The sequence below is a fragment of the Nipponia nippon genome, unplaced genomic scaffold (assembly GCF_047370975.1).
Source record: "Nipponia nippon isolate SJK-2023a ecotype South Korea unplaced genomic scaffold, ASM4737097v1 scaffold_17, whole genome shotgun sequence".
NCBI lineage: Eukaryota > Metazoa > Chordata > Aves > Pelecaniformes > Threskiornithidae > Nipponia > Nipponia nippon.
The window spans coordinates 12,109,953-12,125,939 of NW_028262333.1; the positions used below are offsets into that span (position 1 = coordinate 12,109,953).

Genomic DNA, 15,987 nt, shown 5'->3' on the forward strand with positions numbered 1-15,987 from the left:
GTAGTTAGAGTACCCCGATTTGAGAAGCGTCCCTCTCTGCTGCTGTGTGAAACCACTTCAGCCCAGGAACTGGATCACAAGATTAAAATTTGTCAAGAGCAGGGACATGTCTGGCTCCCTGTTATCTTAATCAAAGAGCATTACAGCCCTTATCTGTGGGGCAAGCTGGGGACACAGACCAGGAAGCTGCTCATCATTTAAGGCTGAGACAGTGAATTTTCATCATTCCAGTCATTATGCTATTTGTTCCTGCTGTTGGAAGGGAGCTACGAGCCGAGCCAAGCCAAGCCAAGCCAGGCCAAGCCAAGCCAAACACTTTGCCTGCACCTAGGAAACACCTTCTGGGTGTTAACCTGCTCCTGACCTTCGCTCTCTGGAAGGGCATCCTCCAACGCTGAGGCCCACCGACAGCCACCCGCTGCAGGAGCTAGGGTCCTTCCCCAGGCTCCATGCTGGTGGGCAGCTGAGCTGCAGACAACTTCATCACCAAACTCAACCAGCTCCAGGTGGGAAATTTAAATGTTTTTGCCAATTAGCAACAGCCCTTTGCTGTTTGGATCCTTTATGTAACGAGGCGTTACCTTGCGACTCCTCCAAAGGAAAAACACCTTCCATGACAATCCAGTTACAGCAAAAAAATCATTCTATGCAGATAAACACCGGCTTTCTTGGCATCACCATGGAGCCAATCTTGCTCCCTGCATCCCGGGGACAGGGCCAGCCCTCTGGGGATCCTGGCCGAGTCCACCTGGCCCTGTGAGTCACCTCTAATTGCTCTGCATAGTTGCAGCGAGCCCCAGGTGAGCAGAGGAAATCTGCATTCCTGTCATTATTATACAGAAGTTAGTTGATTTAATAAATCTTGTTAAGCAGGCATTTGATAACAGTGACAGCCAGGGAGGACAAACCCTGAACCTGGCTCTCCTAAGAAAAGGGCACATGTGTGTTGCATCTCAGTTGGAGCCCAGCTAAAACACCGTGGAGATCCTGCTGATCCTAGCTCAGATACCACAGACCGAGTCCAAAAGCACATGTGGGCTTTTTTTCCAAATATGTTTGGGCGTTCTTTATTATTTGGATCATTAGCCCCGTGGTTGCTGAGGCATCTCACAGCGAATCTTTAGGTCCAGCTCTGATGATGATGATGATGAGGGCGATCAGCTTTGGCCGGGTCACTAGTTCACCACAATGAAAGCTGAGATGCCCATGCAAGGCCAAGGCTGGAGAAGCCTTAGCTTTGGGGAAACACCTTTGCGTGTTTCTGCTCTGCTCTTGGTGGTGCTCCTGACACAGCAGAGACCTCTCCTACTAAGTGAAGAACAGGGAAAGAAACAAGGGAGAGATGTGAGGGAACACAAGCTCAGCGGGATCAGGGGTCTGAGCTGCGGCTGCATGGGAGGGAGGAGGTCAGGGGGCCAGGAGCGCAGCCGGGGAGATGCCCACAGCAGCAGAAACTCAAGGCAGAAGAAGCAAGGGTGGCTCTCATGCCTCTGCCCAGCTCGCCTGTTGTTTTTCCAAAAACACAGGGTGAAAACAATAGTCTTTTAAAAAGCACTAACCTTCTGGTGCCAAGCTGGGGGAGCCTCCCACACCGCACACAGGCAAACAAAGCCGCTGTGTCCTCCCGGAGCCCGGGCACGGGCAGCCAGCCCCAGCCGCTCCACCTGCTCCTGCCCAGCAGGTCTGCAGGTCCCCGGCGAGCTCCAGCTCTCCCAACCCGATCCTGGGCACCGAGACGTGTCCCGGCAGCAAAACCTGCTCAGCTTTGAACGTGAAACACGGTGTGGGGATGGTTGGGGCTGAGCCAGAGTGTGTGGGAGCAGGTGTGTGTGTGTGCGGGGGTGTTCCTCCAGCTCAAACCCAACGCCGCTCAAACTGACAGCAGGGTAAGCTCTCGTTTCATCTTCTGCGGCGGGTATCTGTGCTGGGAAAGGCGGCTCCGTGTGCTTTCTGTCTTGTCAGAAGAGCTGGCTTGGGAAGGAACAGTTGCTGGGGATGGTTCACACACATCTTGTACGCTGTGCTGACAACAGCTCTTGACAACTCCTACCATCAATTGCAAATCTCCCAACACTTCATGTTTCCTTCGAGGCCTGGCTCCAGAATTCATTCGATCGATGGGGAATCAGGAAAATAGGGGGTGGAGGGGGGAGCAAAAGGGTGTTTCTAGCTACTGTGGTCAAAGAGACATGTGAAAATGGGGTCTTTTAGGGCTCCAGCAGTAAGCACTGAATGAAAAGAATGAGATTTTTCAAAATAAAACAACAATCTCAGGAATTTTAAGCTTGTCTCGTGAATTTAGAGGCCAACTCAGTATTGAAATTTTTGGATTTGGCAAAGTTGCAACAAGCAGGGAAGAAAAAAATGATGTGTGACTCCAAGTGGGTGTTTTCAAACAGCATCTTGTTTGGGGAAAATAATCCCTCTTGGTCTGCTTTGTTTTCTTGTGATGCTGGAAATAATTCTCCTCCTCAGAGGGAAGAATTGGGTTTTTCTTTTTCTGTCTCACCATGGGAGCTAGCCCAGGTCATGCCTGACCATGGCTGGTCCCCCCATCCCTGCTAGCACCGGAGTCACCACCTCGAAGTGTTAAAGAAACACATGTGCGGGTCCTGTATCACACATTTCGTTTAGCAATGAAGAAATCAGCCATGAGATGCCTTGGGGGAAGGCATACCCTTTTGGGGCTGAGCCCAAGGGCAGGGGATGGAGGCAGCAGGGATGCCCCAGGGCAGCATCATCGCTCCTGGGACCCTTCTCTTCAGGGAGCAGGAGTAGCAATAGCTAATAGTGCTGTAATAGCTCCATAATGGCTTTATAATAGCTCCAGCCTCCCCACTGCTCTTACTGACTTGTACCATTTTATTTCTGTCCTGTCCAGGCTCCTATTTCAGCAGGAGGTGGGTAACCCGAGCCCACGGTGCTGCTTTGTGCCAGCTCCAGCCATCAGCCATCGTGCATCAGCTATGGCACGGACCTCACCTGGTACTGGCAAGGGTGGCAAGGAGTGAGCGCATTTGGAGAGAGGAGGCATCAAACAACTTTTGGGCCAGCTGCAGTTCTCCCACGTTGGCAGACATCCCCAGTAACGCTAATGACTTTGGTGCCATTAATCCAGGTGAGATGGGGGCAACTAAAGTGATATTAGCCTGGGCGTGGGAAGGCTGCGGGCGCCGCTGGAGAATTGCTTTTGCCCACTCAATGCTCTCCACATCTTGGTCATGTAGCAAAGGGAGGTGTTTGCTCTACGGAGGGCTTCAGCATGGGGAAAACCTGGAGGAAACTGCTCCCAGCGTGAGTGAGTGGGGATTGGCTGTGACCGCATGGTAAACACGGGCCTGCCCAGACATCCCCCGGCCGTGGGGCAGCCCCGGAGCAGTATGGCACGGCATGGCACGGTGCTCCCTCCCAGGGGCGTGCTGCCCCGCTTGGGTCTGCGCTGGCACCGCCTCTTCTAACACACCCAGCTGAAAATCATCATGTCTCTGTTTTAACATACCTCTGACACCACTTCATTTTCCCATTGCTTTAATATCCCAAGCACAACGCGCATGGCCAGGGCTCCAATTTCATTTTTAATTCTCTTTTAATGTGTTTCAAAAATACCTGGGGAATTGCAAATGTCAGGACACCAGCGTGGCTGTGTCGGCCGCAGGAATCTGCCTCCCTGTTCACAATAGATAATTGAAGGCTATTTCAAACGGGAGCTGCCTCGATGTGAGCGTTGGCTCCTCACGGCACTGACCCCAGCTTCATTTATTTCCTAGCTGTACAAAGCACTAATAAAGCTTTAACTTACCTGCTTTTTTTAAACTTTATGTCTGAAGCATTCAGTGGTGCACAGCAAAGGAGGAAATAAAAGAGGTTAACCTAAAATAACACTCAGTATTCAGAATGGGCTAAAAAATGTAAATCCCAGAGCCATGCTCAAATGGCAGGGATGCTATTTCTCTCTGTAACGCTGGGGTAAATGCACTGACTGGCAACACCCGTCGGTGACTTTGGTCTCTGCATCAGTGTGCACCGAGTCCCTGGGGAGGGGTCCTGCTTCGGGGGACCGTGCCACACTTGGACCCCTCGGAAAGGTAATTTATTAAGTCTTGAGATTAACCCCCCGGGCGCTGCTAACTCCTGCATAAACCAAGTAGGAACCAAAACACCGATGGGAGCAGGGCCGCGTTTCCTCACAGACAGCAGGTGCCTCCAGCCAGACCTGCCTGTGCTCAGGACCAGCAGCACCCCACTTACACCATGGTTAATGTATATTAACGATGCCAACCGCACTGTGGGGGATTTAAGCAAGGTGGGCTGCCAGGGAGGTGAACCGGGCAGGATTTAGGAAACCTGTGTTCTGGGCCTCTCCCCTTGAGCAAGTCTCATCATCTCATTACACTTCGGTTTCACCACGCGTGAATCAGGAGTGGTGATACCGGCTGCCTTCGTGTGCAAGAGATGCCTGGGCAGCCTCCCTCCTGCTCACATAGGCAGCAGAAGTCTGGTGCAATGCAGTCCCCAAATACAGTCTTCATTATTTCCCAGTAGTTGTGTGCAGACAAGCTTTCCTGTCCCTGAGGGGACATTTTGCTAAAATACAGCTCTTCCTCATGCTGAGCATGGCCAGGCAAACCACAGAGCCACAATATAGATACTTTTTATTATCCGTACAGCCTGAAAAACCCAGGGATGGGCCAGCCAACCTGAGCAATGAGCATCGAAAAAATCACTGCAGGTTGTTCTGGCAGGCAGGATCGCTGGGCAGCTTTTATCAGCTGCCGCTTGAGCTACTCAGATGGGGACACTTTGCAAGCCTGTCCCATCCATACGTGTCCACCGGCCACCCAAGTGCCACTGGACATGGGTGGGTGCACGCATGGCCAGGACAGGCTGGGACGGGTGTGCGGTGCGGGGACATCCCACAGGAGGGAGCCTTGTCACCAGCCTGCGGGGGACACTGCCCGGGGGACACTGCCACCGCCATCCCCGCTGGCCACCACGGCACCCTCTGCTCGTCTTGCGCTGCACCAGTGTGTTTGATGCCGGCACTGTTTTGCTCCATTTCCACCCTCTCCGAACTAACGGATGCAAAACGCAGTTTTCATCCTCGATGGGGCTGGGCAAAGCTCCCTCCAAAACTACCACAGTTCAGGTTTTCAGGGGGAATGTGATCCAGGAAATCTGCTTTCAAAGGGTGTCACTGGGAAAAATTCATCCCACGGAGGGTCCTAATGGGTCTCTGTGCCTGGAGGATGCTGACAAGCCGGACCGGTGAGCCAGATCCCCACATTACGTGGTCCCATCGGGTCAACTCTAAACCAAACAGTAAAGGCTTGAAACTGGTTTAGTAAAGCCAGAGACCTTGCTGTGAGTTGTCACCTGACTCTGAACTCAGGTAACACTGGAGGCGTCTCCTCCCACCTCAAAGATTAATAAATGCATGGCACTGCCTTCATCCGCAGACTGATTAAAACGTATATATGAACATGACAGCAATGCCCTGCTCCATTAAGAAATGGAAATATGCAGCTCGACCCTTGTGAAAAGACAGGCAAGGCAAGAAGAGCTTCCCTGGGGGAGAGAAGAGCAAAGTGCTGGAACTGTGGTGGGCACCACGGGGGGAGCAAGCCCCCGCACAGCGCAGGTTCCCCACCACCTTCTTGGGGCAAAGCAGGTGCCAGAAGCAAGTTTTCTCCTCACTTTAATTTTCCCAGCAAGACTCAAAGTGCTTTTAAAGTTGCTCTCTGGCCCAGGATGCCCCAGAGGAAGTCTCAGCTTTGTACACTCAGAATCACCTCTGTCCAAAGAAATAAAGATGAGTTTTAAGAAAATATTTGTAGCTCAAATCACCATTTTCATCTGTGAGTCTCAAAACCTCTCACACTCGGTGTGCTAGACACAGCAAGCACCGTCACACATATCCTCCAGTTCAGGAATTAAGATCTTTGGGCTTAATCTGTTCCCCGTGACACGAAGTGGATGGGGGACAGGAGGGGTGACAGAGCCGCAGCCGGGAAGGGACAGTGTGAGGAACCATGCTGGGCAAGGCTGGGGAGCACCACATGAGCCAGGTTGTAATCAGTTAATTTAACTCGAGTTTGGCTGGGAATGATTAAGAAGGAGGTGATAATTTTCCTCCGTATCAAGTGTCCGATCTCTTCCTGGACAAGCTTTTATCTGCTGAGGTGACACATTGCCAGGACAGAGATCTGTTCCCCTCATGCAGATGCCCAGGCAGTAACCTATCTGCTGCACTAACACCGTTTTGCATGACACTTCCTTTAAAGAAGGAGAGAAAAACAAAACACTTGTCCCTGCTTTATAGCGCTGCTGTGTAAACAGCCCTGTAGGCTTTGAAAGACACACCTAAAGGAGGCAGGTGAGGTGAGGCTGATCAGGTCACGGAACTGCCTCTCCGGGTCTTCTCGAGAGTCGCTGAGATCTGGAGGTTGATCTAAACCCAGGTGTTTTACTCTGCCCCTCTTTTCAGGACAGCTCGAGATGCAGCAGGACCAAGTTCAGACATGTCATTGCCCACAAGTAGCTTTGCATCGGTTTTGGATGCTGCGGAGATGGAGGCACAGAGTGGTCACTGGGATTTAGGAAGCTCAGCCAGGATGGACAAACAGCCCTTTTCCAGGGGTAGATGCACAGCAAGGAAAAGTTTTGCTCCGCTGGAAGGCCCAGGAAAGTTTGGGGCAAGAGATGTGACCTCCCTCCGCAGCACAGAGGGACATGCCAGAGCTTTTATCCAGACAGTTGACTGCGGGCTCATCTGCTCATTGCCCCCATGCTGGGAGGGCAAGGGAGCTGTCTTTGGGAGTTTGGAAATGGGTGAGGACAGGGAGACAGAGGCTTAGGAGGGGAGTGGGGAAGTCGCTGGAGTGAGAAGATAATGGAAAAGTACAGCTTTGAAACACGCAATGCAAAACCCGGGTGAAGGAAGGGGAAGAAATGCCCTTTATCTGCTTGCAAGTGCTCCTGGGCTAAGGTTGCTGTCGAACACTCGTGTGAGCTTTTGCTTCGGTGGACACGCAGCTCGCCCATGCCTCCAGCGCAGCAGAGCCCGCAGCCTTCCCCAGACTGTTTGACCAGTGGCTGCAGCCTTCCCGGCTCACCACACTCCGACAAACAGCCATCCCAGCCAGATGAGCTGCTCGGCTTCACACCCTGGTGCTGGGGGATGGCGGCTGGGATCCGGGGCTGGCAGCGCTGCATGGGAATCTGGGGATCAACAACTGACTTTCCCCAGGGAAACAGGCACTTCTGCTTGCAGGGCGAACACCCCCCCGCCAGCCGCTGCCCCCGCGAGCGGAGGAGCAGTCGATTGGGCTGGAGGGGCCTCAACCCATCACCCAGCCTGTCCCCCCCGCCACGGCAGGGCTGTGCTCCCCTGTCTCATTCCTGACGCATCATGGGCCCGCAGCAAATTAAATCTCCCCCTTGAGCCCCTTGCTCTGCCTTCTGCTGATGGCAAAAAAGTTTGTTCCTCCTTCATTTGCTCCTTCTTCTCTTTTCTAGCCCAAACCCAATGTCCTGTGCCCACAGGCCCGAGCTGCGTGATGTTCTGAGGCCATTTCTATGACCCCCATTAATGCTCTTCCCAAATCACCTTGGCAGCCCTTGCTGGGAAGTGTTCGTGTCCCCAGTTGGCTGTGGCTTGAATAATCAGAACTTGGTTCCAAACCCAAATTTTTTGCTTCCTGAAACCAAAAGACATAAAGCCCAAACTGTGCAACCTGGAGCCTCCTGTGGTCCTGGTTTTTGGCATCCCGATGGTCCTGTATTCTGTTCCAGGATGGGTTTCCTTCAGCAGCGGAACCTCTTACCTTGGACTTGCTCCTTCCTGGCCTCTGTGATGAAGTTCGCTCCTTGCCCCATCACACTGTACGTGAGGTTGTGTGGGGCATCAGGATTAAAAGACAGAGAAACTGGTTGCATTGGTACACCTGGAGGGGGGCAAACTGCTGCTGGGAGGCAGGAGTCAGGAACTCCTTGAGATAATTTTGTCACTAGGAGAGCACACCTAAAGTGTCACGGTTGGACCTTTTAACCTTGTTTTCAGTGAACATTGGGCCACTTCTAACTACGTGCCAAAATAGGAATGGAGAGGACTAAGCCCGTGGGATATGTGTGGCATAAAACCTGATTTCAGTTTCACCTCCATCCTCAATTACCATTCATTAATCAAAACATATTCATTATACAGGCAAAACTCCCCCCCATGTTACTGGGTCCAGGGCTGGGGTCCTGCTGGGAACCACAGCAGTCCATGGGGAACCACGCAGCAGGCAGAGCAACAGGGACCTATTTTCCCCAATACAGGAAAGTTGGGAAGACTTAAATAAAAACAATTCCTGCATAGAGCTGAGCATGCAGGAGGATGTCCCGTGGCTGCAGTCCTCCGCGATGGAGTGTTTTGAAGCAAAGGGACACGTCCCCTTTGCTGAGCAGCTGGCTGTGTACTGACCAAGAACGTGGCATCACCCGCGGGGGCTCGGGCGGCTTCCCAGGGCGAGCGGTGCGGGAGAGCACCATAAAACATCCTCCGCCTCACCAGCAAGGGGGTGGCTTTCTAATTGCCCAGGTGGATTTTTATTGTAATGAAGCCAGCAATGCAGGATTTGACGCTAGGGGTCTGAATGTGTCACCTGCCGAGGGCAATCTAGCAGGTGGCCTGTGCTTTATTTTCCTGTTGTGCACAGCCACGGGGCTCGCTGCCCTGAAAGCCGAGCCCGTCCCTGCGGGACCTGCCGCCCGGCAGTGTGTGGCACTTATACAAACTGATTCATCTCGTATCTGCCTTCTCTTAAAACCCATATTCTGATGCGAAGAGACTCTCATGGGTGCGTGGGGCTGTATATGCTATTACTGTCTCTTGTCTTGGGGCAGATACCAAAATATTTTAGGATTTCGATTGCCCAGTGACAAGCACTGGCTGTTTGGTCATGTAGCAAGAAAATAAGAAACAAAGCATCAACATTTTCTCAGTAAAGCCAAGGGGATCCAGCTGACATTCAGGATACCGCTTTCCAAATAGACTGCCCTGCAACAGTGCGTGGAGCCAAGGCAAAGTCCCACGGTGCGATGGCTTGCCTTGAGGTCCAAGGCTGCCCAGAATGACTGACAGTTTTCTGCATAACCAGGTGAATTCATCAGAACTTTCCTTCCAGATTTTTTTCCCCCCATCCAAGACCAAACCAAAAGCAAGTTTCTAGGCAGCGGGAAAGCCAAAGAGAAACTCCTTCAGCATCATTTCACAGATGGGACCTATGGCTCAGACGACCCAGGCTGCAACGTGCATGCTCTTCCCACGGGTGACGGGGCAGCCTCCAGCCCTGCTGCAGCCCCCCTGAGCCTGGCCAGGCTTCGCCCACACACACCCTGCGATGTACAGAGCAAAGCACCAAAATCACCTTCCAAACAGCTCTGCCCAGTCCAGCTCTCCACTGATTTACCCTGAGATCTGAAGACCATCCAGTTCTGTGCCTCAATTTACCCAACTGTAAAGCAGAGACAGCTATATTTAATCTCTTTTACTGCAAGGACATTGCATGAAGTGCTCTATAAGTGCAAAATTTATTAACACAGCAAGTCCAAAAGCAGACTTTTGCCTAAGGTCGGAAAGTCCAGCAGCGATATGACTGGGATCGTTGCAGTCCCATCCGTCTGCTGGGCTGGGGAAGCCTGCAGAAGCGCTGGCTCCCACTCGCTGGGACTGAGCTGTAAATACAGAAAAAAACTGCAGCGGCACGGGAAGGCTTGTCCCAGCACGCTGCTTTGTTTGCTGACAGCTAGCGTAAGTGACAACATTGCCAGTGACTTTTAAGATCCCTGTGACTTTAATTGGAAGGGACATTTTTAATAGCCCAGGCAAATAGCTGTGTGATCCTGCCAACTGCAGCAACTGCTCACGGCAGAGCTTCACACCCCGAGACGCTGTTATTCTTCTGGCGTGTGATAGGAATATCACGTGTGAACTGGCATAGCAGACACGCCAACATTTTTTTCGCTGTACAAGCTCTCTCAGACAAGAAAAAAACCAAAAAACATCAATATGCCCCCAGGGACAGCCAGACACAAACCCAAAAATGACCTGCGTGCATATAGAAAATGCACAGCAGATTTCCAAACCATATGCTTTAGTCAATGAACTTCACTGATACATGGGAAATACTTTATTCCCAGTAATTGTCCTTTGACAGCTCTAACAAGTAGGATCTGTTCGGGATGGTAATGATTAAAATGCTGACTCACAGAGGGTTTTACCATGCTGGCAGGACTACACCAGCTTTCTGCTCACTTGGAAGGTATTTTGCATCCCTGCTTTTCAACCAATCTGCAATTTTAATCCTCTGGCTGCAAACAGTTGTTTGCGGCTTTGCCCAACTGACTCCAGGTTTCCTTTATGCAGGTCTGGATGGAGAGGGTTCTCCTCTCGCTCCCTAATGTGCTGACAGGCAGCAGGACAGGGAGAGTCCCCATGCTTTCTGCAGCCGGGAATGGTGGGGAGCTGCTCTGCCTGCTCCTGGGAAGGAGGGAGAGGAGCGACAGCCCCCCGGTTGCCTGGGACCTGCGCTTCAGACGTCCAGTGCTGCGACGTGTAAAACCAGGGCAGGTTGCTGACTTTGCAATGCTCTCATGCATTTCATGGCAAGACAGCAAAGTACTTTGCAAGCGCGTTTGAGGCGCAGCCTCCTGCCTGACAGTAGTGCCGCTGGCTGCGGCCGCTCACCCAGGTGCAAAGACGGGGTTTATCCCCGTGTGGCCCCTTTGGCTCCTGGCACAGCCCCCAGGTGCCACCTGCGGTGCAGTCCCATTCCCTTGAACCTCACACGTGCACCCCTTCCCGAGTCACCCTGCAGTAGCAGCAGTTAATGCCAGGAGCCGGAGTACCCAGGGGTCAGCTGGGGAGCTGAGAGGAGGAGGAGGGCGGCCCCTCTGCCCTGCCATGGAGCCAGCGCCAGGCAGATGCTGCACCCGTGTGCCACGGGGCAGTGCCTGGCAGAGCCAGGGGGCTGCCTGGCACTGCTGGCATGGCACAGCGCGGCACTTTGGGCTAAGCACCCGCACTGCCCCACTCAGCAGGCAGGATCCCTGCCCAGGGGGAGCCAGCCCCGGTTTGGGCCATTCAGCTACAGGAAAACAGACCAAGAAGTTGCCATGAACACCATCTTGCCGTTGCTCCATCTGCAGCATTACAGCTCTTTACAGCCCTTAATGATACCGGCCATAACTATTAAGAGGCTTTTTTGGGTTTCCTCTGATAAGGATTTTCCTTTCCCGAGCACAGCGATGGCTCAGCAGCAGTGGAGGCCCCTCGCTCTGCTCAGGGGGTACAGGCAGCGCTCCTGCCTGCAGAGCCAGCACACAGCCGTGCTTTTGCTGCGGCAGCCTTCACCATAGGGAAATTGCTAACCCCAGAAAACTCTTCCCCTAATTACAGCATTGGAGCATGGAGCAAACCACATAAATGATTCACACAGTGTTCCCAAGCTGCAGCCGCGTAAATTAGAGAGCTTTCCAAACACTCCCGAGCCGTGCACGCTGTTATCAGGATGGAAATGCAGAAACTTTCATCGTAAAGAGGCGAGGAGGGAAAAAAGCCCACCGTTAAATGCATCTCTTCAAATCAAGAAGACCTGGGAGGTCTATCCCCTATAGATCTTTACAGAATGCTTGTTAAAACTCCTCGGGGAGTTCTCGTAGGAGGGAGCAGGCAGATAGCAGGGGAACTATAGAAATGCATCAGCTTGTTATTTTGGAGGGACGCAGAGACTGAGCCTCTGCTGGCAAGCAGAGGATGAAAAGGAGAAGGCAAGCAGACTCAGGGCCAAGAGAAAGGGATGGCTGGTGGTAGGGAAGAGAGTTAAAAGTGTCCCATTGTTAGGGAAGTTTGCTCTCCTTCAGACCATCTCGCTCCCAGGGACACCGCGCCGCCTTTTGAAGTGCAACCTTAGGCGGTTCCTTGTCACCCATTGGAGCGGGAGCTTTTTTACCACATTAAGTCATTGGGTAGCAAATGAATGGGGGGTTTTGACTATTCACAACTTCACCTTATAAATATCAGGGTTGCAGGTTCCTGCAGCTTTCCTCCATCCTGATAGCTCACCTTGGGAAGGAGCGGAGGGAGGCAGCCCTGCTCCCTCAGGGACCTGCGGTGCAGAGAGCTACGGATCAGCAAAAGGGATCCAACCCTGCTCCTTGTGACAGCCATGAAGAGAAGCACCTTCCTCATCCTCTCCATCGCAGGGGTCTATGGCGCCATCCTCCATGCAGCAGCATGGTAGGGTCCAACTCAGTGGAAAGGGCGTTTTTTACAGATGCTCTTCAGCCTGTGGTAAACTGTGTGATTCATTTTCTTTTCTTTGTTTCAGGTCTGTGAATAACTTTCTGATGACAGGACCTAAGGTAATTAACAGATGAACTGTCGGGAATTTAAGTAGAGCAATTTTGTTTTGCAAATGGGAAACAGGACTTTTTCAAGGAACCCGATTTCCTGGAGCATATCGGCTCCAAGTCCTGCTGAGTAATCAGGGAAAGGGCTCACAGCCTGTTTATGCCTGTTTTCACTGATAAATGGTAAAACACGGTGGATTTTAACCCTGCTGTTTCCCGCGCCAGGCTTACCTGACGTACTCCAGCAGCGTGGCAGCCGGGGCGCACAGCGGGATGGAGGAGTGCAAGTTCCAGTTCGGGTGGGAGCGCTGGAACTGCCCCGAGAGCGCCCTGCAGCTCTCCACCCACAACCGGCTCCGCAGCGGTGAGTGCACCTTTGCCTGCCAGCACCAGCACCCCCGTCCCGGGATGTGTTGGGTACAAGCTGGGATGCGCTCTGGAGAGAGCTGGGGCTGCTAATTAAACTGACCGACGGAGAAGGGTTTCTGTCCCCCCAATATCTTGGTTGTTTTTCTCTATCTGTATTAATTGGATGTAATAAATAGCACTAACATTTTTCTAGGAGTCCCAGGCTCTCTCTGGATCTCTATCCGTGCTAGGCTAGAGCTCGGTCCTTCCCGCAGTGCTGCTCCATGGGCTTGCTCCTGCCACTTTGTGTGCAGCATCCCAGGAAGCGCAATGCTAGAGGCACCTGAGCTTGCAACGTCGAGAAGCGCAGGAGAGACGAAGAGAGAGACCAGAGACGTGCACTAAGAAACTGTCTTCATAAGAAAGTTGTGGATATAATTGAATACTGACTGCTTCAACAAGCAGAAATCGCTTTTCTCCCAGAGCAGCACCTCTATTTGAATCTGTTAGGAAAGCCAAAAAAGGAACTAAATTAGAAGTGTGGGTGCAGCCAGCTGTTAGCACAGGTTCAACCACCGGCTGAAACAAGAGCAATGACGATTTTCCCCAGCAGGCAAGATCAAAGCCTGAACATACCCCCAAGCAGGAAAGGACAGAGACAGCCGAGTGCCAGGTGAAGCGAGTGATAACTAACCTTGGCCAGAGCAGGAGTGAGGCATTGCCTTATAAGATCCTGCTGTTGCCAAGAAACTCCATCCCATACATGGACACCTGCATAGTACTATGCCAAACTGCGAAACCCTTGATGCTGAAGCCTGAAGAGACTCCAGGCAAGAGCATTTAATTTCTGTAGCACCTTACCTTCTGCACAAACTGTTGTTTTGTGGTTTGTTTTTTTTTTTCCGTCTTGCACCTTTGCAGTGCGGGAGAGCTTCGTTCCCAATAAACTGGGACCGATGTCTTATGTTTGCATGTGACAGCTTTTTGTCCCCTCTCCCCCAGCTACCCGGGAAACATCCTTTGTACATGCCATCAGCTCGGCTGGCGTCATGTACACCCTCACCAGGAACTGCAGCATGGGGGACTTCGAGAGCTGTGGCTGCGACGACTCCAGGAACGGCCGCGTCGGTGAGCTGCCATCTCAAGATGGGCTGACATCGTCTCTCCATCCCCACGTGCAGCCCCCTGGATTTCAGGGCAGAATTTGGCCCGACGGGGTGGTTCTGCGCTTAGTGTGCATCTGTCTTGCAGGTGGCCGAGGCTGGGTCTGGGGAGGATGCAGTGACAACGTGGAGTTTGGGGAGAGGATTTCCAAGCTCTTTGTGGATGCTCTGGAAACAGGACACGATACCCGTGCGCTGATTAACCTGCACAACAATGAAGTCGGGCGACTTGTAAGTCAAATTAATAATAATAATAGTAATAATAATAATAATAATGTCTATATTGAAAACAAAATCTGAGAGTCTGGTAGGCTGTTCTGGTCCCTGTCTCCAGCCCTCTGTGACGATCTAGGCCCTGTAGTGTTTGCATGGGGAAAAAAATACAGCCAGAATCTGGCCCTAAACCTGAACACAAGGAACTGCAGTAAGAGTTGTTCCCACTTCCAGCTTCTGCAGCTGTGTGTAATGCAATTAACTACTAGCACACACCACTTATTCAGAAATGCACAGGTTTTATACTCACCTAGTGCTTGTCTGGTCTGTAAAACAAAGCAAGAACCACCTTACTTTCTTGCAATATGCATTTCCAAGCTATTTGGCCAGGGAAGCTGGGTGTGAGCTGGCCCTGCTCGCAACCCAGCTGCCAGACTTGCCCCCCGCTCCCTGCCTGGGCCGGCGGAGGCTTTCAGCATCTTGCCAAACCTCCTTGTTTGTAAAAACAAGGACGGCAACACTTAACATACCTATCTCATAGGGCGTGTCGAGGCTTAATCTCACATAGATACCAGTGATTGAGACCTTATAAATACCAGAGAGAGATAGGTAGATAATATCTGTGAAGTGCTTCCCTGGAGGAGATGCAGAGAGGTTGGGTATGATTATTCCGAAGCAGTTTCACACGTTTTGAATCCCTCTAAGAGGGATGATGGGTTGATGCTCTGATGAGCGAGGTGAGCTGCAGACTGGAACAGCGTGAGAAGGGCATGACCCGACAAATGTGCTTTTTTCCTGTCCTGGAGAAACAGCTCCTGCAAGGGCTGGAGACAATAGTTTGTACCCACTCGTTTTCTCTGTCCCTTTAATTATCAAAGAGGGACAGATGTTTTCCAGGAACTGAAATAAGAGCATCAGCTCGTGTCTTGGAAGGACCTGAAGTCACGCCCAGCACAAGCCACTTTTGACCCATTGCCCCCTGAATTAGAAGAGCCTGGTTTGGGGATTTAAATAACGATGCTCTGCCGCTCCTAATTTCTCCACCTTTTTCACCAAGGCCGTGAAAGCCACGATGAAGCGAGCCTGCAAGTGCCACGGGGTGTCGGGCAGCTGCAGCATCCAGACCTGCTGGCTCCAGCTCGCTGAATTTCGTGAGATCGGGAACTACCTGAAGATAAAATATGACCAAGCCCACAAGCTGGAGATGGACAAGAGGCGGATGAGAGCCGGCAACAGCGCCGACAGCCGCGGGGCCACAGCAGAGGCCTTCCACCATGTCCATGCCACAGAGCTCGTCTTCCTGGAGGACTCTCCCGACTACTGCACAAGGAATGCCAGCCTGGGCCACCATGGCACCGAGGGCCGTGAGTGCCTGCAGACCGGCAAGAACCTCTCACAGTGGGAGAAGAGGAGCTGCAGGCGGCTGTGCACTGAGTGCGGTCTCCGCGTGGAGGAGAGGAGGACGGAGGTGGTGGCCAGCTGCAACTGCAAGTTCCACTGGTGCTGCACGGTACGGTGCGAGCAGTGCCGGCAGCTGGTGGCCAAGCACTTCTGCGCCCGCCGTGACACCACTGCCGCTGCCCCCAACCACATCAAGCGGAGGAACAAGGGCCATAAGAGATAGAGGGCAGCCGTGGTGCCCGAGGAGGACGCTTTGGTGTCTCCACACTCGGCAGCCACTGGCAGAGCTGGGTTTGGAAGGAGTGTCCCTGGGGAGCTATGGGGTCCAAAGGGCTGAGCAGGGCACTGCGCAAGGCGATGGGGCCTCCTGTGGACAGATGCTGTGAGATGAGGAAGCAGAAGGCACGGGTGCTGAAGGACCACTGTCCTTTTTGCTTCCATGGTTTTTCCTCAATATTTATGAGTAGCG

The 15,987-nt window shown here is 52.4% G+C and overlaps 2 protein-coding genes across 3 annotated transcripts in view; one reads left to right on the forward strand and one right to left on the reverse strand.

The window, feature by feature from the left end:
- FAM13B (family with sequence similarity 13 member B) overlaps nt 1–1,578 on the reverse strand; it is a 68,012-nt gene extending 66,434 nt beyond the window's left edge. The window contains exon 1 of the mRNA XM_087753761.1: nt 1,560–1,578. The gene's annotated coding sequence lies outside the window, so the exon portion shown is untranslated. The remainder of the gene's footprint in view (nt 1–1,559) is intronic.
- A 10,628-nt stretch (nt 1,579–12,206) lies between these two features.
- WNT8A (Wnt family member 8A) lies at nt 12,207–15,741 on the forward strand. Of its 2 annotated transcripts, XM_009471593.2 has the most exons (6): nt 12,210–12,280; nt 12,372–12,405; nt 12,619–12,757; nt 13,744–13,869; nt 13,993–14,135; nt 15,175–15,741. In XM_009471593.2, exons 1-6 carry the CDS (start codon nt 12,210–12,212, stop codon nt 15,739–15,741), a joined length of 1,080 nt encoding a protein of 359 aa, XP_009469868.1. The 2 variants fall into 2 exon arrangements, with proteins under 2 accessions (XP_087610102.1, XP_009469868.1); XM_087753976.1 differs by having other exon boundaries at nt 12,207–12,280; nt 13,744–14,135.
- The last annotated feature ends 246 nt before the right edge of the window (nt 15,742–15,987 follow it).